The 27617-nt window shown below is 39.8% G+C and overlaps 1 protein-coding gene across 7 annotated transcripts; it reads right to left on the bottom strand.

The window, feature by feature from the left end:
* Positions 1-27617, bottom strand: LOC127442894 (gastrula zinc finger protein XlCGF52.1-like). Of its 7 annotated transcripts, XR_007897546.1 has the most exons (4): positions 27149-27617; positions 26606-26731; positions 1115-1227; positions 1-458 (listed from the first exon to the last, which is right to left on the bottom strand). XR_007897546.1 is itself a non-coding variant. In XM_051701233.1 (3 exons), exons 2-3 carry the CDS (start codon positions 26712-26714, stop codon positions 12976-12978), a joined length of 1341 nt encoding a protein of 446 aa, XP_051557193.1. In that variant the 5' UTR covers positions 26715-26731; positions 27149-27294; the 3' UTR covers positions 11597-12975. The 7 variants fall into 7 exon arrangements, 5 of the variants coding, with proteins under 5 accessions (XP_051557193.1, XP_051557191.1, XP_051557194.1 ...); XR_007897545.1 differs by having other exon boundaries at positions 1-1227; XM_051701233.1 differs by lacking the exons at positions 1-458; positions 1115-1227 and adding an exon at positions 11597-14207 and having other exon boundaries at positions 27149-27294.

The following is a 27617-nucleotide window of genomic DNA, read 5'->3' as shown; positions in this document are numbered from 1 at the left end:
GTTTACTGAAGACATAGTTCTCCACATTTTCAAAGGCAAAAGAAAGAAACAGTAATGAGTTGAGGATCTAACCTCAAACTAACTTAGATTACAGTAATTACAGTCATATACAAATAAATTGACATCATCTCTTACAAGTACATAGTTCTGAGAGGTGAAAAGTACAGATAATTCTAGGAACATTCAGATATGGTGATCTATGGTGAACTACTTAAATTCAATAATTCAAAAGATTCTATTTTTAAAGTCAAGGTAGTCAGCATACAAGGGTCAGAGGTGAGTCATAAATTGAGAGTCCTCTTCTCTTCTGAGATACACTTGAGCTCAGTTCCTCTGGCTAAGTCACATGACTCTTAAAATTCCAAACAATCCCTGCAATGACATCATTTGACAGATCAAAGCAGAGGGCTATCTTTCCCTCCAGATTGAGTCAGGTCTCACTGGAACACAGGCCTTATCTAGCTGGAACAAACTTGATGATAGAACAATATTTGCAAACACACATAGTTAGGCTGAAATATACTTTTAGTTATGTATGCCAAGAATGAATTTGTGTCAGTAAATACATGTGGTATATTAATGACATAAAACTCAAACACAATACACATAACCTGAATAAATGCACATGACAAAGAAGATGGTGATTACATTTTGATTATTAATTAGTACTCTGCCTGCTGTCATCTGCTACAAACAGAGCATGCGATGCCCATAACAGTATTTTCCATGTATAAGTCAAGGATCTCTTAAGGTATGATAAAAAAAAGCTTAAAAAATGACAGTTTGTGTCTCTATGCCTGCACAACACCGGCTCCACACATTCACAAGAACTCACATTTAAAACGCAGCACGTGGAAACTCTCTATTTATCTCGTTAAATCACAGCTTTTGCTGTTAAATAATCTCACTAGGACATGACATTAATCTGTTTATGTAATGACATTTGTACATCAGATGGTATCGGTTTTTGGTATCAGAGCATTTTTACGAACATGAGTATGTAACACAGTTCAAGGATGGCAAGGGAGAGGCGGGACCCTGAGCAGTCAACATAAACTTTAATGGTACAAAGGAACTTAAACATAACATAAAACACACAGACACGCACACACACCTGCATCTCTCTCTCTCTCAAACTGGTGGCTCCGGCTCCCCTTTATCCCTATCCCGCTGATTGGCCAACTCAGCGCCAGGCACGCACCCTCACGGCCCAGCCATGCCCTCCTCCTTGTCACAGAGTAGAAGTATATGAGCGTGATATCAGACCCGATTCCAACACTTGTATTGTATCAGTGCATCCCTAATAATAAGTCTCTTTTTTCAGATTAACATTTTTTATTGCTTCATATTTTAACAAATAAAAGCAAGAACATTTACAAACAGAATCAATACTTAACCCCCTCTATTACTACCCCCCCCACAATTCCCAACCCCACCCACAAAAACACCCCAGTGGTCCCACATGATTATAGACACACAAAAACAAATATAAAAAATAAAATAAAATAATTAAATATATAAAATATAATAATCACACACATAACATCTACACCTCTTTCTCCACTGTTCCTCCCCGAGAGCCCTCCAAAAAAGCTAGATATTTGCCCCACTTTCCCACAAACAAGTCCAAATTACCCAATCCTCTAGATACCCCTTCTTCAAAAGCTGCCACCCTCCCCATCTCCGCATGGCACTCCGTCTGACTTCCAACCGCTTAAAATGACTTGTCTGACAATCATAACACTTGTCAGAACCCATTTTTTTATAAATTTGTCCCCCAAATTTATGACCGCCCCATTGCCCAAAATACAAAGTCTGGGGCAAAGTAAAACTTGAGTGCCCAAAACATCACACAAATGGCTCTGAACCCTCAACCAAAAAATCTTGAATCTTAACACACCCCCAAAAGACATGAGTTGTGTCTCCAACTTCTGATTGGCAATGCCAGCAGGTGGGTGTGTCTTTAAGACCAAGCCTATATAATCTAGAGGGGGTCCAGTAAAATTTATGTAAAATCTTAAATTGCATAAAGCGAACCCTTGCATCTCTAGATGCAGACTTGACATTTTTTAGAATCCTAGTCCACACTCCACTTCCTCCAATACCAAATTCAAATCTTTCTCCCATAATCTCTTGATAGAAATTAAAGCTCCATCCCCCGGAACACTGAATTAGCAGGGAGTAATACACTGATGCCTCATGACCTTTTCCAAAAGCTGTAATCACCTCTCCCAAAGCATCTGCCACTTTAGGGGTGTGTGTGCTACTCCCAAAAACCGTACAGAGCATGTGGCACAGCTGTAAATACCCAAAATGATGACCTAAATTCTCAAAAGATCTCAACACTCCACTCTCATACAGGTCGCCGAGTGTAACAACCCCCCTCACAATCCACTCTGACCAACAGAAAGGGGACTTATTGATACATAATTTTGTGTTCAGCCATATGCTTGAGGCAACATTTAAATAAATGTCCTAATTAAATACTCTGGCCACTCTTGTCCAAATCACATGCAAATGTGAAATAACGGGGTGTGACTTAACTTCTCCGGATAGTTTGATAGAAAGGCTTTGCAATGGTGAAATAGGGGCAAGAATTTCCTGTTCAGTAGAAAACCAGGGACGGGAGGGGAAGCGACCAATGAGCCAAATGCCTGAGACCGAACGCATAATAATTAAACAAAATCTTGGGTAGGCCTAGCCCACCTTTGTCAATCGGCCTATGTAATTTGTTGAAATGGGAAGTTTACCATTCCAAATGAAGGACTTTGCTATGCTATCAAATTACTTGAAATAAGAGAGGGGGACATCTATAGGGAGTGACTGTAGCAGGTAGTTGAATTTGGGAATACAGTTCATTTTAATAACATTAATCTTCCCAATCATCGATAAATGTAATGAAGCCCACCTGTCCACATCACTCGAAAACCTATTAATTAAAGGGTCAAAATTAACTCTAAGTCAGACAAATTTGCTAGGAATAAAATACCCAAATACTTAATGCCCTGTTTGGGCCACTGGAAGGCGCCCGGCTGGAAGGCCGTTACTGGACAGTACGCTGTCAGAGCCAAAGCTTCGGATATAGACCAACTGACTTTGTATCCTGAGAACTTGGAAAAGGAATTAATAATTCTGTGGAGGCAAGGCATAGATCTAGTAGGGTCAGAGACAAATATAAAATATCATCTGTGTCAAGCAGAAGCTTGTGCCACACCTCCTGCCATCACCCCTGGAAAATCTTCTTTCTTATCGCGGATGTTAATGGTTCCATGGCAAGACAGAACAAATATTATTATTGTCACACATCATATATACAGTGAAATTTGTTTGTTTTCACATATCTGGGGTAAGAGTGCAGGGTCAGCCATGATATGGTGCCCCTGGAGCAGATAGGGTCAAGGGCCTTGCTCAAGGGCCCAACAGTGGCATCTTGGTGGTTTTGGGGCTTGAATCCCTGACCTTCTTGTCAGTAACCCAGAGCCTTTAACCGCTGAGCCACCACTGCCCCAAATATTTTGCAACCCTGCTGAGTGCCCCTATTCACTAAAATAATCTGAAATAAAAAAAACAATTTGTACCGCTGCTACAGGGTGTCTATAAAGAAACTTAATCCAACCAATGAATGTACTCCTGAACCCATACATTTCCAAAATATTAAAAACATAATCCCATTCTACCATATCAAACGCCTTTTCGGTGTCAAGTGAGATGGCAGCGACCAGAGACTGATCATTCGCTACTGACCACGTGATACTGATGAAACGCCTATTGTTATCAGAAGGGCTATGACCCCGAATAAACCCCACTTGATCTATATGTATAAGAGATGTCATAAATTTACTTTACAAAATATTTACCACTAGCTGGATCAGGGAAATTGGATGGTAACTTTTACACTCACTTGGATCTATGTCCTTTTTAAGAATCAGACTGATCCAGGCTTGTGTCATGGTTGGAGGAAACTTTCCGTTCTTTAATGATTCCGTATAAACTTCTAACAAAAGTGGAGCCAATACTGTAGCATAAGATCTAAAATATTCAGCAGCAAAACCATCTGGCTCCAGAGCCTTGCCTGTAGGTAAGGCCTTAATTACCTCGTCAAGCTCCTCCAAGGTTATCTCAGAATCAAGATAATTTTTTTGCTCAGTCGTCAGTTTAGGGAGTTCTAATAGTTCCACAAATTTTATAATATCTTTAACAGTAGACGAAGACTTGGAACTATAAATATCAAGATAGAACTCTTTAAAAGCATTATTAATATCAATGGCCGAGGTAAAAATTTCACCACCAGCAGATTTCACTGAGGGAATGGTAGAAAAAGACTGCTTTATATAAAGCTTCCCTGCTTTGTCCCCCGACTCAATGTATGACTGTCTTGCCCTGAATAACCAAAACTCCACTTTCCACAACAAAATAGCATTATATCTGTATTTCAATCGGGTCAATTCTCTGAGGCCATCAGACGACATTCTGTGCTTCAGCTCTGCCTCTGCACTTTTAACATTCCCTTCCAACTCCACGAGTTCTCGGGATTTGGATTTTTTGGTAAAGGAGGCATTCTGTATGATCCGACCCCTAAGAACCACCTTAAGTGCCTCCCAAGCCATGCCCACAGAGGATACTGAGGACCAGTTGGTCTCCATATAAACATTGATTTTGGAAAAGGGATACATTAAAGCGCCAACTATATGATTTATTTTTTTCCGTATGTGGCAACATCTCTAAACTCACCAGGGCGTGATCTGAGACTAAGATGTTTCCAATTGAGCAATCAACAACAGATGAAATGAGGGACTCCATCAAAAGATTAAAGTCTCCTCCCAATATTATATCATGAGGGGTGCCAGCGGCTTGCAACATCCCTTCCAGATCAATGAAAAAGCCCTGATCATCAACATTAGGCACGTAAATATTAGCCAAAATGAACCTTTGCCTCTGAATTTCTGCTAAAACAATAATGATTTTCCCTAATTTATCTTTAATCTGTTTGAGAAATTTGAACTGTAGATGTTTACTTATCAATGTAATGACTCCCCTGCTCTTACTTGAACCAGCACTAAAGAAAACATGCCCACCCCATATCTTCCCAATTTTTTCAGCTTCCTGCGGGGAAAGATGTGTTCCTTGAAGAAACACTATATCACATTTCTTATGCTTAATTAAAATAAATAACCTTCCTTCTTTTTATGGGGTGCCCCAACCCATTCACATTCCATGTGGTGAAAGATAACCCACTCATAATAATATTTGACATTTTGATATAATAGAAAAAATAAATTGTGTCAAAAACAAGATTATACAGACCACATTCCAACATTAGTGCAACAATCAAACCCCGAACTCCCTCCTGAACCAAACAAACAGAAAAAAGAAAAATGTGTGCATTAACCCCGCACACGACAGCGTCAACCGATGTCAATCCCTCTAAACTCAAAAGGTCCATGTACTCCTACAAGAGCCCCCGTGACAACTTTGCCATTGGATTGCTCAAGTCCGGTGCTTCTGCACAAATTTTGTGAGGCAAAATTACATGACAGAAATACTTTGTAAAACAAACCCAGCCAATAGGCAGAATAAACACAAAGAACGTGTATATTCATTCACAGAACTGTCTCGAAGGTGTGTTCCTCCACAAAACAAATTCCAGCCAATATAAAGCCATTCAGTTTCCTCGAACAGACAAACAAATGTTCAGTGAGCTGGCAGTTTATGAATGCAGCAGATGACGTAATAATTCTAATGTCCCGCAAAAATACTCAACAAAACAAACTCCAGCCAAAACGAGGCATAAATACAAAGAACGAACAGATTCATCCACAACTGTCCCGAAGCAGTGTTATTCCACAAAACAAACTCCAGCCACTAGGCGGAACCAGCACAAAAAGAAACAAAACGGGCGTCCCGTTTTCTCAAATGTTCAAGTGTGTATTATTCACTTGGAGGCCGCATAAAAAATACACCATGACTTAGTCAGTCAACTTTATAAAAGACATCCTTTGTGTTGGCATGTAGATATTTTGCGGCCATTCTTAGTATCCATTCTCAATCTGGCCAGGAACTTCAGTGTAAAAGCGATCTTCCATCCATGCAAAAGTTTCTTGAAGAAGTGTTATTCCCAAAACAAACTCCAGCCGCTAGGCGGAACCAACACATACAGAAACAAAAATGGCACCCAGCTTCCTCAGACAGCCAGAGTAAGTACAGCGAGTTAATCCACTCTGGAGCTACATGAGAAACACCAAATTGTTTACTCACCCATTGTTTCTATGAAAGACAGTGCTTGCTTGGGACACGTAAATACCCTGTGGCCCTCCTTCATTTCTATTCTCAGTCTGGCCGGAAACATCAGTGCAAACGAGATCTTCCGTTGATGTAAGAGTTTCTTACATTCCTTGAATCGATCGCGTTTCTCTCGCCGAATTCGCAAAGTCCGGGAACAAGAAAATATTGTGATTCTTCCCAGAAAGCTTTCCTTTGCTCCTCGCCTCGCGTAATGCGAGATCTTTATCAGATGATCTCAGAAATTTGGCCAGAATTGATCGGGGCCTGTCTACCTCAGCGGATCTCCGAGCCAGGACTCTGTGAGCTCGCTCGATTTCCAGCTTATGGCCTGTTATGTCGAGCAGACTCGGGAAGAGCTTGTCTAGGAATTTCACCATATCTCTGCCTTCTTCATGCTCAGGAATTCCAACTATCTGTATGTTATTTCTTCGGCTACTATTTTCCAAATCTTCCAGTTTTTCCAAAATGCCCTCCACATCTTTAATTCCCTTTCCAATGACTCCAGATAATCGATCTGTTTCTCAACATCTGCCACTCTTGTAACCAACTCAGAGAATTTTGTTTCCATCGCCTTAATCGATCGACGTATTACAGCGAGATCCTCCAAGTCAGCAACAACCATCGGCAACATCACAAACATGTTGGACAGTTGATGCTGGATTTCCCCAGCCGTACCATCCAAATTGTGTCCCTGGTCAGCAGGCCCATCAGAGGTTTCATCTTGAGCACGTAAGTGTCTTTTAATGTCTCCAGAGCCTGAGGATTTTGACTTCTTTGCCATGTTTACCTCAAAGAACCAATATGCAACTGGGTGTATCGAATCTCACCAGATTATAACATGAAAATAATAAAAAAAACTAGCAAAGTGCGCAGAGCTCATCGCTCACACGTCTGCTCCTCACATGGCATCACCTGACCCCCCAAGTCTCTATTATTCCAAGAAATTTCAAGTCATTACTCCAATGGGGCTAATTCGGAATGTTTACAAGGGGTCCAATTTGTTGTCAACTCTCTCTGGTTCTGACTATGCAGACTGATGGTTATAACAAATCAGGCTGGTAACGGGCAGGTACTGAAGACTGGACTGAAACTGAGTTTTAACCTAGATATTTGGTAATTTTTGTATCTTTCTTCTGGGTAGTTAGCAAGTTCCCTGACCAAGACAGACACATTGATGGGAGTACAGCGATCCGATTGCAACATTTAATTTTTATATGTAGAGGAAAGACATACAGGGCAAATAAGACGGCCATGAGCAACCACAACAAAACTGACAAATGTGTAAGTATCAGGAATAAGTGGTTGATTTTGGATCGATGGAAGAATTAGGACTTGAAGGAGTCTGGACGGTTAGAGGGCATTTAGTAATCTGCAAGTAGCGAAGGCAATGCATTGACATCCAAGAAAAATACTATGGTGTAATTTCAGACCGAGTGCTCCCCAATAAAGACACTGATTCCATTGGGTTCCTCTTGTTGCGCACTTAGTGGAGAATAATTTGTGATAAGTGTAAAACAAACTACCTCCTGTATGAAAGACAGAGCTCTGCTATGATAGCCATGCTTTATGTAAAGCACTTTGAATTGCCATTGTGTATGAAATGTGCTGTATAAATAAACTTGCCTTGTCAAATAATCATTGAGCTCTTCATGTCTACGTGGAAACATAGAACGCTACTTCAGCATAGTTGAAAAATACAATACAGAATTCACCAAAAGTGAGCACTCGATTGTGTGGGGTTGGATTTTTTTAGGACAACTGAAATTTATCCACAGTCCAAGGAAAAATGTGTTTCGTTATGAGGGATAGAAGAGTGGACAGAGGCAATATCTTTGTCTGCACCTGACAGGATTTGAGCACAGAGATTTGCAGAGACTGGAGGTGGGTCCATGGCTAGAGCATGAGAGGGGGGCCGAGGGGGTTAACTGAAGAAAGTATGTATGAAGTTTGCAGTTGGGGCAGGGAGGGATGGACTGGGGAGTGGGGTACGTGGGCTGGAAACTTGTAGTTTAGGCATCCTCATGCTAGGGTCTACTCCTTAAGGATAGAGGATGGGTGGGAAGAATGGCCCAGAGTTGATAGAGCTGGAAGGCAATGCAAACAAAATAGGAGGAAAGGAAGAAGAGAGAGAACCCAAAATGGTTAACTGTGTGGAGTGGGGAGTGTTGAATAATTAGGTGTTTTGGGACATTCTGATTATGAGGTACAGCGGGAGAAGCATTTATTGAGGAGTAGCTGGCAATCAGAGTAGGAGGTACTGGGTGCTGATCAGGAAATAGAAGGTTGGAGCAGAAGCACAGGGAAGACAACAGTGGTATCTTGGATAGTATTTGTCTCCAGAACACTGGAGGCAGAGGAAGTGCATGCAGAGTGGCAAATATATGTTTTTTTAATGTTTTTGAAGCGGTTCCAGATTATTTGTGCTCGTTGAGTTATTGATGGACCCAAGCTTTGCCGAGACTTACATATTCTATAACTGGGCTTTGCTGGATCTGCTAGAAAAGGAGATATCCATGGTAGCTAGGGCATGACGCAGACCACTGACATTCAACTTGGCTTTGGGAGGGATGTAATGTCTTGCTGTGAAGACTGAAAAAGAAGAAGATGCCTGGGATGCAAAGCCTGGAGTTGATCTTAGAGGTCTGGTATACCACTCCGGAGGTGGAGAACTGGGACTCCATGTATGCATTTAGGAGAAAGGGATGGTGGATGTCGAGCCTAACGACAAAGTCTAACAATGCTGGTTGCAGGAGAAGTGGGTGAGGAGACAAAACGTAATGATTCCGGAAAAGAGTTCGGGTTAGCAGAGTAATGCCTACATTGGAATATTGGAGACTGAGGAGAGATGATGAGGACACTGTCAAGAAAGGAGCGCTGGTGTTCGAGGAAGACCTTGAAATTATGATTGACAGGAATTAATGATCAAGCTCCTCTCAAACTTAATTTTAGATCTTCATTTTATATTTACAGGAAGGACATATTTTATTGCATACTGAGGGCCTATCAGAGGCAGAGGTTCAGTGCAGAGGCCTGTGTTGATGTAGCATTTGTTGATGAGCAAGGCAAAGGGAAGGGATCTGTACATCAGGGTAAGCACAGGTGGACGCTCCTCCGCCTTATAATGTTGGAGATTAAACACTGTGATATTTGAGGGACCAGAGGTATTGTGGTCATTAGCCCTTCATGGTGATGGTAAAGTAATTTCACACTTGCTGCATCTTACTACTTCATTATTCTGACAAAACTGGTTTTGTTTAGGTATGGTTTAATTATGACAACTTTTCCTTTATATCCATGCAAGATGAACTCTATAGAACAGTTGGAAAAAATTATCTCTGTGGCTGTGGTTCAGGGAGGGTTGTCCATCCATTTCTTCTCAGAAAGGTAGTACTGCCAATTCAGGGACATGCCATCCCATACATTTACCTTGGAGGAAGTGGCAGACCATAAAATCTGGAGCAAGTTGGAGAAAGGAAGTTCTATTTGTGACTATGTTTTTTCTATCTTTATACATGCAATTTAAAGATGTATCATGAATGTTGATATAATGAGTATATGCAGAAAACTTTGTCTAAATTTAAGTGGACAGTTAGAAGAACAGTAACGCACAGTAGTCTACAGTTCCAGCTGTAATGCAGCTTGTCTGTTCAGGACTGTTCTACACAAATTCCCATAGGCCAAAAAATAAAGGCAGTTGTTTACAGACATATTATTTGCGATAATATTATATATATATATATATATGCGAAATATTATTTCAGTCTTTGCTCACACTTTTTTATTATTTTTTTATTGTATTTATTTATGTCAACAGGGAGACACTGTACTTTTGATTAGGGGCTTCATTTACCTAGACTTAAAACACAGTTTTCTGGGATAGATGAAAGGGTAGATAGAATAAATCCTTAACACTGAGCCCTTGTTATGTTTGTATTTTTCAGAGCATCACAGCAAGAACAGTGTGGAAAGCAAGGGAATAAATTTCTGCTTATGCAAACACCCTAAGTGTCATGGGGGCCTTCACTTATGTTAGAAATGTAGAAAAGCATGACAGGCTAACACAGATTGCATTAATTTTATGTTCAGGACAGCCTTTCACAGGATCTTTCGCAGTAAGTTAATACATTTTTTATTTATCTTATTTGTAAATCCTTAGAAGTGTTCAGACAATCCAGTTTTTAAGGGAACAACAAGATATGGACAAAAGGAAGGTCTAATAATTCTGGGTGTCTAGATGAGATTGTCGGCAACCCAGAGATCTTTCAGACAGTCATCACAGCATCTGCCCCTCACCTCAAATGACCTTATGACCCTTTTCACACCCATTTCTCATGAGTTGGAAGTAATAGGTTGAGGTTTGAAAACAGGACACTTGCTTTCTGGAGAGATAGGCTGTTGGAGGTGGGGGGTAAGTTATCTGTTTACTGTTTATGGATTTGAGTGTCTTAAAAGCAACCAGGGTATGAGAAATGAGTGAGGGTCTCGCCAATGCCAGTAGGGCAGTGAAATAGTTTACTCATTTATACTGGCTTCCAGAGCAGGCATGCACCTGTGTTGTATTTTATTTCTTTTACATTACTTTTTTATTGCATTTATTCATATACAGTTGCCCCAAAAGGTATTTGTACACGTAAGCCTTAAGACAGTATGAATGGTGCAGTAAATTTAGATCCCTTTGCTTGTTATAAGATGTAATTCTGGTCAGGGGAAGTCATCTCAAACTACTAAGGTTATTTGAAATGTGTTACTTATTCTTTATCATTACTTTGTCTCCTGCATGCTGCTCTTCTCCTGCATCTGGCTCTTGGGTTGTGGAAGAGAGAACTTTGTTGACTAACCAGTGGGGCATCCAAAATTCCACTGGCTGGATTCAAGAACCACCAACCCTTACATTTACTGAACCAAGGCCAAGACAAAGTCTTCCAAAAGCCAATACTTTTTCTGTGAGCCTGAGTTTGCCAATGTGCAAATTCAGAGATTTTGCAGATGGCATGGCTTTAGGCATAGCTTGTTCCATAATGTTTTGCATACCTTAACTCCATTATCAAATTTAAACCCAGACTATCAGAATCAAATGAAAAATCTAATTAAACATTGCGAACAAGTTTAAATGTTTTCTATGATACAATCTGTCAAAGTTATGTCATTGTCCACTGAAAAAAACTTCTAGTAATAAGTTCATACAGGTTATTTTGTGTTTTACCATGTTTATGTTGAATGTTCTATGTACAGTTTCATTGCAACTGAAAAAAAAAAAAAAAAAAAAAAAACCCCAGCTGTGTTTTCCAGTCTCTGCAAATGTGCAATAATTTGTCTACAATCCAGGGGCATCAAATGCTTATGGCTCAAAGTTGTCATAACCCCTATTTGAACTGTAATTATTTTACATGGGGATATGGGGTAATTCCAGCATTTACAGGGGGTAGTCAGTGATTTTATTGCCATCCATATCAAAAATTGTGTTTTTCTCTCATCACCCGCAAGAAAATTCCCGGATGAATTTTTGACAAACACCAAAGATGTGTAGTAATTTAATTTCCATCTGAATCAAAAATCTCTGAGATTAAAATCAGGACTCAATCCCTTTTTTTTTTTTTACCTCTGCCATGCGTGGTTACTATTTGACAAGATTGTAGTAAACAGTGGACAAGATGGCATTCCAGGGACCCCAGTTTATGGCAGGGCTCCTGTCTAACTGTCATGGCAAAGAAAAGTTGGTACATTTTTGATTGGATTATGGTGGACTAACAAAAACAAATGCCAAGCAGCCATCAGATAAAGCTGCTCAGACAACTGCACCTGATACGGGGTAGGAAAGAAAGGGACTTCTCATTGGCATATCATAAGCTAAGATGGCTATAAAATGTCCTTAAGTCTGTCAGATGCAGCATATTAATTAACTTCCCTTGTGGCAACAGTGGCTAAAAATAAAAGAGGCAACAACGTAAGACAACTTCATCCATAGATATGCTTGGACTCCTTAAAATGGACATAAACTGCAACACATCCACTCCTTGTTCATTCACAGAACTGTTTAATGCTAATTGCAGTTGTTTAATTAACACAATAATTTGCAGAAATTTACCTATTAACATTTAAATGAATTCATGGCTCATAGTCTAACCTTTCAGCATCATTTTTGTACTCTTGGGAAAAAACAGCAAGAGTATTTTGCATGTGGTTTTGAAAGTGAACAATGTATGCATTTCCACATTGAAAACAGGGGCGGACTGGCCATCGGGAGAACCGGAACTGAATGGGCCGCCGCGTTATGCCAAACGGGCCACGACAGGCTGAAGAGGGCCGCAAAACAGCGACTAAAAAGTGCTTAAACGTGTGCTGAAGTTTTCCAAAAACCAATACACTGCTGAATCCTTGGATGAGTGTCCAGGTACAGTTTTATTTACAAATTAACATTTATTGTTTAGCGAGTTGAATCATGGTCAATATTTAACACGTTACTTCTTAAAAAGAAGTGTTAATTTAACACTTTTCTGGTGGTTTCCATATAAACAATTTCAATTTCAAATTTGCAGTTTAGGTATGACCAAAATAACAATTTATTTTTCTAATTTCATCCATCCTATAAAGGTTTTGAGCTTACTGAGCTTCCAACACCATATCACCCTTGTAGTCTCTTTAAGACACAGTACATCTTTGGAAGTTACACAAATTTCACAAACAAAAAATTCACTATGACAATTTTGGGCAATTCTTCTTTAAATGTCTCTGTAGATTACCTAATGTGCTAAATCTCTTCTCACATTGAGTGCAGTCATATGTCTTCTCTCCAGTATGCACTTTCTCATGTGTTTTCAGGTGTTTTGGACAAGCAAAACTACATTCACAATGTGAACACTTGTAAGGTTTTTCTCCTGTATGAACTCTTTGGTGCTGTTTCAAGGTGGTGATTCGGACAAAGGCTTTTCCACATTCAGAGCACACATGAGCTTTCACACCAGTATGTATTTTCTGGTGTTGTTTAAAATAGGCCAGCAGTGTAAAACTCTTGCCACACTGAGAACAGTGGTGTAATTTTTGTTCTGAATGACATTTCATGTGAGCTTTAAGCGTTTTTTTACTTATGAAACTCTTCCCACACTGAGGGCATGTAAAAGGCTTCTCTTCAGAGTGAATTATCATGTGATCCTTAAGGCTTGTTTTGTCTTTGAAACTCATCCCACACTGGGGGCATGCAAAAGGTTTCTCTCCAGTGTGAATTAGTATGTGCCTTTTAAGGCTTCCATTAATTAAGAAACCTTTTCCACACTGAGTACATGTGAAAGGCTTCTCTCCGCTGTGAACTCCAATGTGAAAATTGAGGCTTTTTTTATGTCTGAAACTTTTTCCACATTGAGGGCAGGTAAAAGGCTTCTCTCCAGAGTGAATTCTCATGTGATCCTTAAGGGCACTTTTGTCTATGAAACTCCTTCCACACTGAAGGCATGGAAAAGGCTTTTCTCCAGTATGAGTTCTTTTATGGATTTTAAGGCTTCCCGTTTGTTTGAAACTCTTTCCACACTGAATGCATGTGTATGGGGTTTCTCCAGTGTGAATTCTCATGTGCTCCTTAATTCTTCTTTTGTGTGTGAAACTTTTTCCACATTGTTGGCATGTGAAAGGCTTCTCTCCAGTGTGAGTTCTTATGTGGAAATTAAAGTTTCCTTTATGTCTGAAATTCTTTCCACATTGATTGCATGTGTAAGGCTTCTCTCCAGTGTGAATTCTCATGTGCCTGTTAAGGCTTCCTTTATGAGTGAAACTCTTTTCACAATGAGGGCAGGTGAAAGAATTATGCAAGAAATCCTTTTCAGTCTTTGAGTCACAAAAAGATACTTCACTTTTGAAATGATCGGGTTTCTGATACTGCTGTTTCTTCTCCACTTCTTTCAGTTCTTGACATTCATTTTTTATGGTCATCAGGTCTAAAATGAAAATATTAAGTCATAATCAATAAAAAAAATTGTTTCAGGAAATCAAAGCTAATATTATTCAGTTAAATGTGTTCTGGTGGCTTTTTATGTTCATCAGAATTCAGATTTAATTTGCTATGACATCCACGTTCAGGTTCAAATGCTCTTTTCTAATCCCCGTCACCTGATGCATCACAGGCGAATTTGGAAACACAAGTAAAAAGATTTGCAGATGGGAGCATGCTTTTCAGCAAACATGGACTTACAGTACATTTCAATTAAAATGATTTGAAAAATGCATGAGTCGTGTTTTTGGAGTTCTACAGCATCTGTCCCTTTTACTTTCATTGTATGGAAAAGATCAGACTTTCTGCCTTCCATCTTTTGTGCTGCACAGAAGAAAGAATGCTGTATGGATTTAAAATGATGTAAGGCAAGTCATTTAAATTTTGGGTGAAGTATTCCTCTAATCATAGATACATGTGAATATTTATTATATGTTGCATACTTCTGTGAGGTTGGTGGTTGTAGGTTGCAAAATTGGAATTGTAAACTCAAACTAATGTAAAAGATGGTGTTTCTTGAGGCAAACTAGTCCCAAAATATTCCTCAAAGTGAGATTCAAATGGTAGTGAACAAATTAGCCTTTCCTTGTGTGGTGGTGGGGGCGTGGTCGAGCGCCGGTTTGTGAATGGAGAGCAAGTTTTTGGAGATGGTAGCAGTAAGGATTTTCAGGTGTAAATCTCCAGGTGGAGAGAATTATTTCTAACAGCTGTTTCTTATTGCAGTGAGAGCTTGAGAGGCATAAGAGCGAGTCAGACTGCCAGAGGAGGGAGAACCACGTAGAGTGTCGGTGTGTGTGTGTCGGAGCTTCACTGCCAGGCTGAAAAGCAGCAGTCTCTCAATTACACCGAAAAGCGCAATTTTTGTTTCTGTGACGTTAAACAGTGTGTTTCAATAAACTCACGTGGTCTGCCAAAACTGGTTCATGCTCAAGCAGAGGACCGACAGGTGTTACGGAGCTTAGTACCCCAGGAGGGGTCTTCCACAGTGACCCCTGCCGTGACTGCAGCCACTCCCTAAGCCTCCCTCGCCAAGATGGGACTGCAAGATGATCCAGAGGCCTACATTAAGCTGTTCCAGCGAATGGCCGAGGCATAAGAAGTAGCCGAACACCTAGTGAGCAGTCCGCCTTCTGCCGCTGCTGACTGGGGAAGAGATCAGATGACACGTATCCAGGTGTCGGTGAGCCCCAGGCTTCTTCTCTCTCTCTCCCTTCTCCCCTCCTTCCTTCCACTCCCCTTCCTCCTGTCCTGTACCTACTCCCTGGAAATGGGGAGTCTCCACCCCCAAACTGGCTACCTGGGCTGAGGGGTTGGTCAGCCCACCGGTTCCCTCTGTTTCTCTCCGTTCTTCCCCCCAGGTGGATGAATTAGCTGCTGTGGGTGCGAAGCCTGGGCCAGTCTGTTGGAGCTGCGGGGAACCTGGGTATTTCCAGGACTGATGCCCAGTAATGGAGGTGGGGGCATTGTTCCAGATCCCTGAAGCACCGCAGGCCACCCCTGATTGAGTTGGAGTGTACCGGATACCTGTATCAAGGGAGTACATACCAAGCCTTGGTGGATTTGGGTTGTAACCAAACCTCCATCCACCGATGCTTGTTTCAAGACGATACTTTGGGTACAAGCCGTCGGGTGAAGGTGAGGTGTGTGCACGGGGATATTCACGATTACCCCTTAGTATCCATCATTATTCAATGCAAAGGGCAAAAGCATAAAATAGAGGCGCCGGTTAGTCCCTGCCTCACCCATCTACTAATTTTGGGTAAGGATTGGCCGGCATTTACAACTTTATTGTGGGGAATATGTGTGGACGGGTCCTGCAACAAAGTGTATCGTGTGTGGTGTGCGATTCGCTGGCTTGGGAGGCAGTGCCAGGACTGTCTATGTCAGCTCCATGTCAGAGAGACTCAGGGGATGGGGAAATCTCTGCTTCCCCAGCCCTTAGAGGATTCCCTGCAGGGGATTTCCCTTTGGAGCAGTTGCGAGACAAGACCCTCAGGCATGCTTTGACTACGTGAAAGTGATTGATGGTCAGCGCCTCTAGCCAGACATTGCAATTGCATATCCGTACTTTTCAATTATCAAGGATTGGTTGTATTGAGTGACGCAAGCCACTCAGACAAAGGAAGATACAAACCAATTGTTAATACCACAGAGCCATCGGGAAATGTTATTCCAGACGGCTCATTATAATCCGATGGTGGGTCACTTAGGGCAGGAAAAGACACTGAACCATTAATGGTCCGTTTCTATTGGCCGGGCATTCGCGGGGATGTTCGCGGATAGTGTGCGGCATGCCGTGAACATCAGCTGATGAATCTGCCGGCCACCCGTAGAGCGCTTTGCGCCCTCTTCCACTGATCGAGGTCCCCTTCGAAAGAATTGGCATGGACCTCGTCGGGCCATTAGAGCAGACGGCACTAATGCAAAACACTAAGGCAAAAACGAAATTCAATACGTTCTTGACCTGAGAGTAAAACTCCACACACTGGGGCAGGTAACACAGAAGCATTTGCTCCAGGCTCAAGAACATCAAAGCCGGCTGTAAAATAGGGGTACTCGGCTACGGGAATTTACACCGGGAGATAAATTCCTTGTATTGCTCCTCACATTGAGCTGTAAATTACTCGCGAAGTGGCAAGGACCCTTTGAGGTCACACAGTGAGTTGAGGAACTCGATTATGAGGTTAAACGAATGTATAGAGGTGGAGCACGTCGGATTTACCACCTCAACCTCCAAAAACCATGGAGAGAGGCGGTCCCAGTGACTTTAGCGACAGTGGTCCCAGAGAGGGAGGAGCTCGGACTGGAGGTGAACTTAAAAGCCACTGATCGAGTCACCCCAGTCACTTGTGGAGACCACCTCTCACTGTCCCATGTCATGGAGGTTGTCAGGCTGCAAAGAGAATTCTCCGACATGTTCTCGCATCTGCCTGGTCGTACGAATCTCATAGAGCACCATATCGAAACGACCCCAGGGGTAGTGGTATGCCGTCGTCCCTATCGATTACCCAAACACAAAACAAAGTGGTTCGGGAAGAATTAAAGGCCATGCTGGATTTGGGGGTAATAGAAAAATCCCACAGTGACTGGGCCAACCCGGTGCTGCTGGTTCCGAAGAATGATGGCTTGGTTCGGTTCTGTGTGGATTATAGTCAATGCGGTGTCTAAGTTTGATGCGTACCCAATGCCTCGGATTGATGAACTGCTAGATCAGTTAGGCAAGGCTCACTTTTATTTGACACTGGATTTAACGAAGGGATATTGGCAGATCCTCTTCACTCCCATGTCCCAAGAAAAGACGGCATTTTCCACACTGTTCGGATTACAGCAATTCGCGATGCTTCCGTTTGGGGCCCCGGCTACGTTTCATCGACTCATGGACCGAATCCTCAGACCGCATGCTGCTTACGCCGCTGCCTATTTGGATTATATCATTATTTACAGTAATGATTGGCCGCAGCACCTGCAGCATCTGAGGGCGGTGCTGAAGTCGTTGAGATGAGCGGGACTCACAGCAATCCAAAGAAGTGCGTAATTGGGTGGGTGGATGTACGGTATCTGGGCTTCCACTTGGAACATGGGCATAAAACAGCAGCAATTGCAGCCTGCCCGAGTCCTAATACCAAAAAGGAGGTGAGACAGTTCCTGGGGCTAGTTAGCTGTTATCGTAGGTTTGTTCCTAACTATTCGGATGTCACCAGCCTGCTGACTGATCTCACTAAAAAGGGAGCACCAGATCCGGTCCAGTGGACGGAGCTGTGCCAACAGGCTTTTGCGCAAGTGAAAGCCGCACTTTGTGGCGGGTCGCTCTTACACGCTCCTGATTTTTCTCTCCCTTTTGTTTTACAGACTGATGCGTCGGACAGGGGGTTGGGGGCCGTGTTGTCCCAGGTAGCCGAGGGGGAGGAGCATCCGGTGCCGTACATCAGCAAGAAACTCTCGGTGAGAGATGCGAAGTACAGCACCATCGAAAAGGAGTGTCTTGCCATGAAGTGGGTGGTCCTGACCATTCAGTACTACCTCCTGGGACAGGCCTTCACCCTCTGTTCGGAACACGCCCTGCTCCAGAGGTTCCATCGCATGAAATATGCCAACGTGTGGATCACCCGTTTTAAGTTCGAGGTAGTCCACAGGCTAGGGGTGCACATGGCTGTTGCGGATTTCCTCCCCAGAAATGGGGGGAGAGTAAGTGACAGGACGGATAGCTCCCTGTCCTGAGTCGGGCCGAATCCAGTGCAGGTGCCAGATGATTAGATGATTTTTGGGACTGATAATGCTGATATACATCTGTATATAGAACCAAACATAGTCAGGTTCAGTAGCGTTTCACGTTACCACTTTCTACAACCACTACAGACCCTGAACAGATGAGATGTGACCATTTTAACACGTGAAGCAGTGAACAAAAAACAAGCTTTTCTGTGCTTTTTATTTAGGGTTCTATAAATCGTTAACACTGTTACATACGACATGCGATTTTTACCTCTAGTTTTATTCAAATGGAATGTTTTTTTTTTAGTATACAACCCACATTATGGCCCTTCTCTTTAGTTACTTGTTTTCCAGTAGCAAGACATGCAATCATGTGCTGACTTACATTTATATTATTGTTCTTGGTAAATATCTTTAACAAATACTTCAACAAGTAATTAAAGGGATAGTTCACCCAAAAATGAAAATTCTGTTACTCGACCATACTGTGTTGTTCCAAGCTCAATAGTAATTTCTCTTCCGCAGAACACAAAAGGAGATGTTAGGCTGAATGTTAGTCCCAGTCACCATTCACTTTCATTCATCTTTTTTTTCTCCATACAATGAAAGTGAATCGTGACTGAGACTAACATCTTGCCTAACATCTCCTTTTGAGTTCCATGGATGAAAGAAAGTCATATGGGTTTGCAAAAACATGAAGGTGATTAAGTGATGACAGAATTTTCATTCTGGGGTCAACTATTCCTTTAACCCTCATGTTGTCTTTCAGTGTAACAAATAAAATAATTAGCAATTTTATTGGGGGACATTTTGATACCCTGTGTGAACAAAGAACAAACACTTGTGAATGGTGACTCAGGCACTAGCATTTTCAGGCACCCGAAGAGGATTTTCTTTAGCCTGAAAATGCTAGTTAATGTTATCCTATTGGACTAAAACTTTCTGACATTGTTCACACAGGGTATCAAAATGTTCTCCAAAAATTTCTATTTTTGGGGGGTTTTTTTCCTTTCTTTTTTCCACTTTTGGTGTTCCAGGTCAAAATGACCAACCTATTAAAAATTGCTTATAAATCTCTAATAATGCTAAATTATCAACAAAAATTGGATTAGATCTTTTTGTCAACTCGTTTTCTTTCAATTAGGACAGGTTTTGTATTTCTGTTTGGAACTTACTGATTGTAGGTCTCACTTGACCTGAGCTTATGCACCTAATTTCTGAGTAAAAAAAAAAAAAAAAAAACATTATTTGTGGATATTTTTGGCAATATTAAATAAAATATGAAAACATTCTGTACTATTTATCACAAGTTAGTTCTGAAACGCTTTTATTTTGTAAAAAATTTCACAAAGTCAGTTCATTTTTATGTTAACTTTTTGCATTGCTGGAGATGTTTCATGAGGAAAGTTATAAAAATAGTAATAACAATAAAAACAACAACAACAAACAAGAAAAAAGAAGAAATTGTTGCACATCATCAGAATGAAATGTGGCATTTATTTAGCTTTTTTTTTTTTACTTTGACTATGTCAAATTCAAAATAAGGAGAAAATTATATAAGATGAAGTTTTCATTTAAAAAGTATTTAATTCACTGACTGGATTACTCAAAATGATACATTGCGACATGGCTTAATATATAATACAATTGTATTGATTTTTCAGAAAATTTTACTGTATCGTGATATGTATCATTATTGTGATATAAAATTACTCATATCGTGATATAGGTCATCTCGCCTACCCCTAAGTGGGACGATGTCCCAGCACACCGTCTATGACAGCTCTCGGAACCATGGAAAGTTATTTCTTTGGGCACTGCTATGTCCATTGTGTGTTTTAACAGATTCGTACTGTGCCCGCATTTTTTTCCCCCCGAACCTGTGCTGTTGTGAGCTGGATACAAATCCTGACAAGTTCGGCAAAACTTCGCCTTTGACATTGTACACGCCTCAATCCCCGGTTGGCCTTGTTTGGTCCAAGGGTAATCAGCGGGCCAAAGGCCATTGACCCCAAGAAAGCCCCAAGGATGCATGATAAAGCCCCGGAAGTGACAGTAGCACGCCCTAATTTTGCCTGATAGTGGAAACATGGCTAATGTTTACTAATATACAGCAGCTTTCCAACGGCTAAGCTATATAAAGCCTCGCTCATCATTCACTTTGTGGCAACACAATGGCCAAGTGGTTCTCTGTGCATGGGGCTCTTGATCACATCCTTGATCATGACACTAGACCACTTGCCCTGGTTCATTTCAAATTAAAAGTCTTGTTTTTTGTGATCTTACCCTTCATTTTCAATGCCCAGTCGTTTTTGACAGGGAACACCACAAGTGTGACTTTCTGCCATTTTTATAATACAAAATAAAAGTGCTTCAAAACAAACCTGCCTGTTAAACATTAAAACAAACTAGTGTGTAATTTTTATAGCACAGGTGTCTTATGGTATTTAATTTAGTCAAAATAACCCATAAAGAATGCTTTTTTTTCCCACTCAAAAACTGAGGTGCATAAGCTCAGGTCAAAGAGGCCTATGATCAGATAAAGTTAAAAAAAAAAAAATACAAAAAATACAAAACATGTCCTAATTGAAAGAAACAATTTGACAAAAAGATATAATCCAATTTCTGGTGATAATATAGCATAATGACAGATTTCTATGCAATTTTTTATTGGCCGGTCATTTTTGACCAGGAAGACCACAAGTGTGACTTTGTGCAATTATTTACTAAATAAAAGCATTTCAAAACAAACTTCCTGGTTAAACATTAAAGCACAATAGTGTGATAAATAGTACAGAATGTTTTCATATTTTATGTAGGCTAATATTGCCAAAATTATCCACAAATAATGCTTTTTTCACTCAAAAATGAGGTGCATAAGGTCAGGTCAATGAGGCCTACGATCAGTAAGTTCCAAAAAGAAATACAAAACCTGTGCTAATTGAAAGAAAATAAGCTGACAAAAAGACCTAATCCAATTTTTAGTGATAATATAGCATAATGAGAGATTTATAACTTATTTTAATAGGCTGGTCATTTTTGACTGGGGAGACCAAATTAGGTAAAGAAATGTAAAGACAGCACAAGGGTTAATAGTTCAATGGTATCCCTTTAATATATCAATGCTCTCCAGCTTAAAGTTGACAAAATGCACAGAAAATTAACAGATGAAATCCTGAGAGGGGACCTTGCTGAAATTTGTTATGTTTATTGAAAATAGATAATAATATGTACAATAAAGATAGATAATGTATACTAGTGGTGTGCAGCGAAAGCCATTATATGTATCTGTTACTATGACAAAATTATCTGTATCTGTTTTTGTATTCGGATAGAACCGGATGTGGGCGTGGGTTAAACCGGAAGAGTCTCTTACATTTATAGTTTTCCGTATATAAAATATGCCTCAGATAGGCCTATTTCAATATTATTATTATTATTTAATTATTTATATATTCTTTCTTTTTTCTCACCAGATGAAGCTGGATATGTAGTCTACATTAACTGTGGAATATGTTTTAACTTCGCTTTCTCCTGGTATTTTTGACATATCTGCTAAAATGGAAATTTTGTTTATGCCTGTACAGTGTCCAAGTATAACAATGTTATTCTGGGGGCACAAGGTGTCAAGCAATTGTGAAATTTCAAGCACACATTTTGCAGTGAATATAAAATACAAATGCAAATATTAAAAGAAATGAGAACAAATTAATTAAGCCTACAAACAGGTGAAAGCACTATAAATCTACATCAGAAAGTTTTATGATAGACTACACTCGAGGCTTATTTTGTTTGCACATATGTTAACATTATGTGGAGGACATAATTATTTTGTTAAATTACATGTGCAGAATCAGCTAAATGCAGTGGAATAAATAGCAAGAGCAAGCCTCAAAACATTTCTAGAAGAGAAAAGCGGATAAAATGTGCATGTTTTGGTTTCACAACAATCCTCCATGTGCAGGAATATTCTGAATAGATTTACAAGTATTTAAACCTCTATGGAGCATTTAAACTGTTTGGGAATAAAGGTTAAACCATGCAATTACCTTAATTGATGATCTGGATATAAATATGGTCAGCTAGCTTTAAGAGATGCGCAGACGAGCTCCATTATAAAATTATCACTTCACAGGACAGGAATTCAACAACACACTCAGGTTGGTTTCTTAATCATTACGTGTGAATTGTGTGAAATATTTGGTGTTGATGTGTTAACAGAAAGTAGAAAATGTGTATGATATAGTATCTTAGTTAATGTTACTCTTGACAACATTAGATTTCTGAGAGGTGCACAATTAATGGAGACTGAAACTTGAAATAACACCATGTGCATTTCATTCATAAGGTTTACACTGTAGTAGTATTGGCTTCACAGGCTCATCATTGCTTTGTAATTTTCGATTTGTTTATTTAAAATATCGCTTAATACCTGTGCTCATTGGATGATCAGTCTTCAGAATATTTTTTCTATTATTCAGATGAATTCGTTACTTGTTTTGATGTCATTATTCGTACCTTTCCGAATAAGTTATTTGGCTTTGGGTACATCCCTAATGTATACTATTAATAATATAGTATTTATATTATTTAAATTAGTGCACAGGCCTACTTATTTAAATGACTGATTAACAAGGCAGAGAAAATACCTGTCAGATGGAGATGAGAGATGTATCAGGTGTTTAACAGGATGATGTTGTCTGTTTTAAGTGTTTCTCTTGCAGCTGTTCTGGTAGCATTACACACAAATAACTTTAGCTATTTCTGCATTTGTTGCCAAAGGAGCAGCAATATGAGTAAGCACCACAGTGTGATGAGGCAAAACTAGATTGCTCCAATATCACATGGTTGCAATATAGACAGCTTCGATGATTATAAACAGGAGTAATTGTTTTATTGCATCTCTAGTTTGCAAAGACACAGTATAGCTATGTGCTTCCTTGGCTCACTGCGCACTCGTCAAGCTTCTGAATGTTGCTTGAGCAAGCGAGAGAGACACGCATTATTATTATTATTTCTTGTTACTATTGAGAAATATATGATATTAATTTTTTTATGTTTTATATACATTTTTGGATTTTAGAAATGCTTGAAGGATTTTTCCCATGGTACCCCTGATCTCAATAGAGAGTACCCCAATTGGGAAACACTGGGTTAAATTACCATCTGAGGAAGAGAGAGAGAAAAAAAAAACAATCGCAAATAACTGGTTCTTCTTATTATGCAACAGCATTAAAAAAAAGAAAAGTCAAATCATATCACATTTGAGCGTGTTAGTGATGCGCTTTTTTAGGGATATATGGATGCTAACAACAGCCATACAATAGAAAAACTGATAAATACACAACAAATAAATAGGCGATGTATAATAAGAGATGCTCCAACACAGGGCACAACACCGCTTTTCTGCATCCCGGGCAAAGAATGATGTGCGTCAGTGTAACCAGAGTCCTTTGAGTTGCTTCAAAAGTGTATCACACTGTAAGACTATTGTGGGTACGCAACAGGGCTGGACGATAGGACGAAGTAATCGGATATCAACAATATCTGACAAATATCCCGATGCTGAAATAAACACTCATTGACAGATGATGTTTGACAATATTGGTAAAAGACAAAACCATGGAGCTGGGAAGTCGCCAAATATATTCAATAGTTGCACAGGGTTTGAATGTAGCACCCGCAACATGTCAAATGCGGGTATTTTATGCGCATCGGCAGGTAATTTTGCCTATCTACCCGCAACTGTGACGGGTGACCTGTAAAGGCCTACGCGAATGTTTGGCACAATTTCTCACCGCTATCAACATTTTAAATTGAAACAATAGATTCCTAAGGAGCCATTCTCACCCAGAGCGAACATTCACGGCGAAACGCACGGCGACAAAGCAAAGCTTGTTTTTTCCGTGAGTGTGTCCATTTTTTTTTCTTCGCCCAGCAAATAAATGCCCTGACCAATAATTAATAAGCTTTAGATCGCATGTCAGAAGCCATTGCAGTTACCAGAACCAGAGCCATTAATATATATATATATATATATATATAACCAAAAATTTATCGGTGGCCGATATATCGTGCATCCCTAATATATATCAGTTTGCTTCTCACCAAACCATATCGTATGCCTTCAGAATAAGTCACCCACAATAATTTCTTAGACTTCTGAATTACACTTTTAGATCCTGTTTGAAGCTTGAAGAGGTGGTCACCATAAACTGCATGTCATCACTGAGCAGAATATTTTTGTTTTTGGATTTTCTCCCCTTTTCTCCCCAATTTGGAATGCCCAATTCACTCTAGATCATCGTGATGGTGCAGTGACTTGCCTCAATCTGGGTGGCGGAGGACGAATCTGAGACGTCTGAGACTTCAATCCGCAAATCAAGTGGCTTGTTGAGCGCGTTACCGCGGAGACTTCACGCTATTCTCCGCGGCATCCATGCACAACTCACCACGTGCCCCACTGAGAGTGATAACCACATTACAGCGACCACGAGGAGGTTACCCCATGTGACTCTACCCTCCCTAGCAACCAGGCCAATTGGTTTCTTAGGAGACCTGACTGGAGTCACACAGCACGCCCTGGATTCGAACTCGTGACTCCAGGTGTGGTAGTCAGCGTCTTTACTTGCTGAGCTACACAGGCCCCCTGAATGTTGTTGTTTTCTAAATTTCACCCTTAAATTCATATTGGTGTAGAACAAGACGAGGGTGAATAAATAATGAATGAATTATGTGAACTTTCCCTTTAAAGGTTATAATTATTTAGTCTTTTTATTAACTATTACAATCTATCCCTGAGAAACACATCTGCAACACGGTCAATTGTGACATGACAATATAGATTATATTAATATATGGATGATATTTGCCTCAGTACTTTTGCATAGTTGGAAAATTGGCAGACAATTGCAAAACCGTTCAGTGCAACTGTACTGTCAAAAATCAGTGGCCGCCCTAGAAATAAAGTCATATCAAGTAAATAACAACATAATTTATATTTTTGGGTGAACTATTGCTTTCATGCTCCTCAGCAGTCAATAAATAAAACACTGATTCTTGAAATAAGGGACAAAACATGTTTAAAATATTTTTATTTTTTAATACTAAATTATTTTGAAATGGATATATTTGTAGACAAAGGTCTCAGCTAACGAATGATGTAAGGGAACAGATTTTTATAAAACGCTTTTTTTTTCTTCTGAAAACTGACATTTATTCACTTCATAACTTGCATCTTACTGTCATTTGAACTCCATCAGACACATCAAAAAGCATGCTATTTTAATTTGATTCATCCAATAAGTGTAAAGTCTTTAATTATCTAATAATATTGTTCAGTAAAGGAGTTAAGTGATAAAAATGAGTTGACAAAATGTATTATTTTTTCATCTTAACCATGTGTTGTTCACTGGAGCCATTTTTCCCCCCCTCAGTTGAAGATGCCTCTATGAACTAAACTAAAATGCCAAAATCGATCCCACAATTTTAACAGAAATTATAATAATGAGAATGACAGAGTTGACAAGTTGACGCTGTGACTTATACATTGTTTGTTTAAAATATGAAAAATATCAAACGTACCAGACCACGTGTTCTACTGTTGCATCCACCATGAGCAGGAAATGGGAAAGGGGTACTCAGGATTTAAAGCTGATCAGGATATTTTCTGATTTATTCAGGATTTTAAAAAAATCTGACAGAGTTGACGCAAAGTGAGGACACAACTTTGAATTTAGCAGTTTTTTTATGGAAAATATAATTTAAAGTTTTCTTAATGTATTGTTTGATATCTTACAGATCCCTACCTTTCATTTGATATTTATATTTATGAATTTGTTGCATTTTTAAACACTTTGTTTAACAGTTTAACATTGTGATCTCTTGCTGAGGACAGGTTAAGTTACATGTGCTTCCAAGTATAGAGCATGCATTTAAAAAAATTCTAATGAAATTATTTTTAAATGTAAGTAAAAAATGCCCTGAGTATACACATTTCCTTTAGATTTAACTTTTCCAGTATTTATATTGTTGTGAATTTCTTGATTTTTACAATAAAGATGACTTTTGTATGTAAGACAAGTTTTGTCCCTTATCTCAAGAAACGGTGAAAACTAAAGAATGGGCACCAACCTCTTTGTTCCTCAGTATCTTCATTCTTCAGTCTGAATGGTTCTGAAATACTGACGTCTTCACTCTCCTCTTTAAACTCCTCTTTAATAAACTCCATCTTCAGTAGCATGTAATACAGATTTCATTCTAAGGGTCAGAGACAGGCTGGGAAATTAAAGATTTTGTGCAAAAAATACCATTATAAGCGGACATCAAGAAAAAATTAGGTAACAAAAATGTTTATATGACTCCATAAATGTTATAGATTTGTTTGTGAATGGTCATGGTGAAACATTTCAGTTAAGTGGAGGTAATAATTTAAGGTTATGGACCACGAGCTAACGTTTTACAGGAACCATTGGTTTTGCTATTAGGGCTGGGCAAAAATAAATATTTTTCGATTAATTATTTTGTATTTGGTCGATTCAGAAAAGCAATGGATCGATCTTTGTGTACTGGGTCTGATTAACGTGAAAGCTTCTCCTCTAGATCTCTCTCTCAGCGTTTCCTGAACTGCTGTTGAGCAACGGCGCTGATCAGGGGTGCATTAATCTACGGCCTTACGTGGTCTGCAGGCCAGGGGTCCACAACTCCCAGGTGGTCCGACATCCTTCTTCCCAGTTGGCATTTGCAAGTGGAGCTCATCTAACGTATACAGCGGGAGAAACGGATGTAAACAGCGGGAGAAACGGATGTAAACACCGAGACGGTGCGCAACAGCTAAATCTGTCCGTGTAGCACATGTTGACAGAGTACAACTTTCCCTCGGCTCTTTAGCCAACAGTTGTGTGAGTTTTACAATATTGTTTTACATAGACCTGTTAAAAACACATCATAATCTGCAGCAAAATAACAAATGTATCCTGACTGATCTCGATTTGAACGCTGGTCGCTATAAGACTACTTCCCAGCTCTAATTATTCATTCACTTTGTTCATTTTCAATGACAGGAGAGTTTCTCAAACCATTATGGTTAATCAGCCCATTATTCATTATAAACTAATAAAAGCAATTTAAAGAATATTATTGACAC

This window comes from Myxocyprinus asiaticus, chromosome 6 (assembly GCF_019703515.2).
Source record: "Myxocyprinus asiaticus isolate MX2 ecotype Aquarium Trade chromosome 6, UBuf_Myxa_2, whole genome shotgun sequence".
Classification (NCBI taxonomy): Eukaryota; Metazoa; Chordata; class Actinopteri; order Cypriniformes; family Catostomidae; genus Myxocyprinus; species Myxocyprinus asiaticus.
This window is presented reverse-complemented; position numbering and strand designations above follow the sequence as displayed.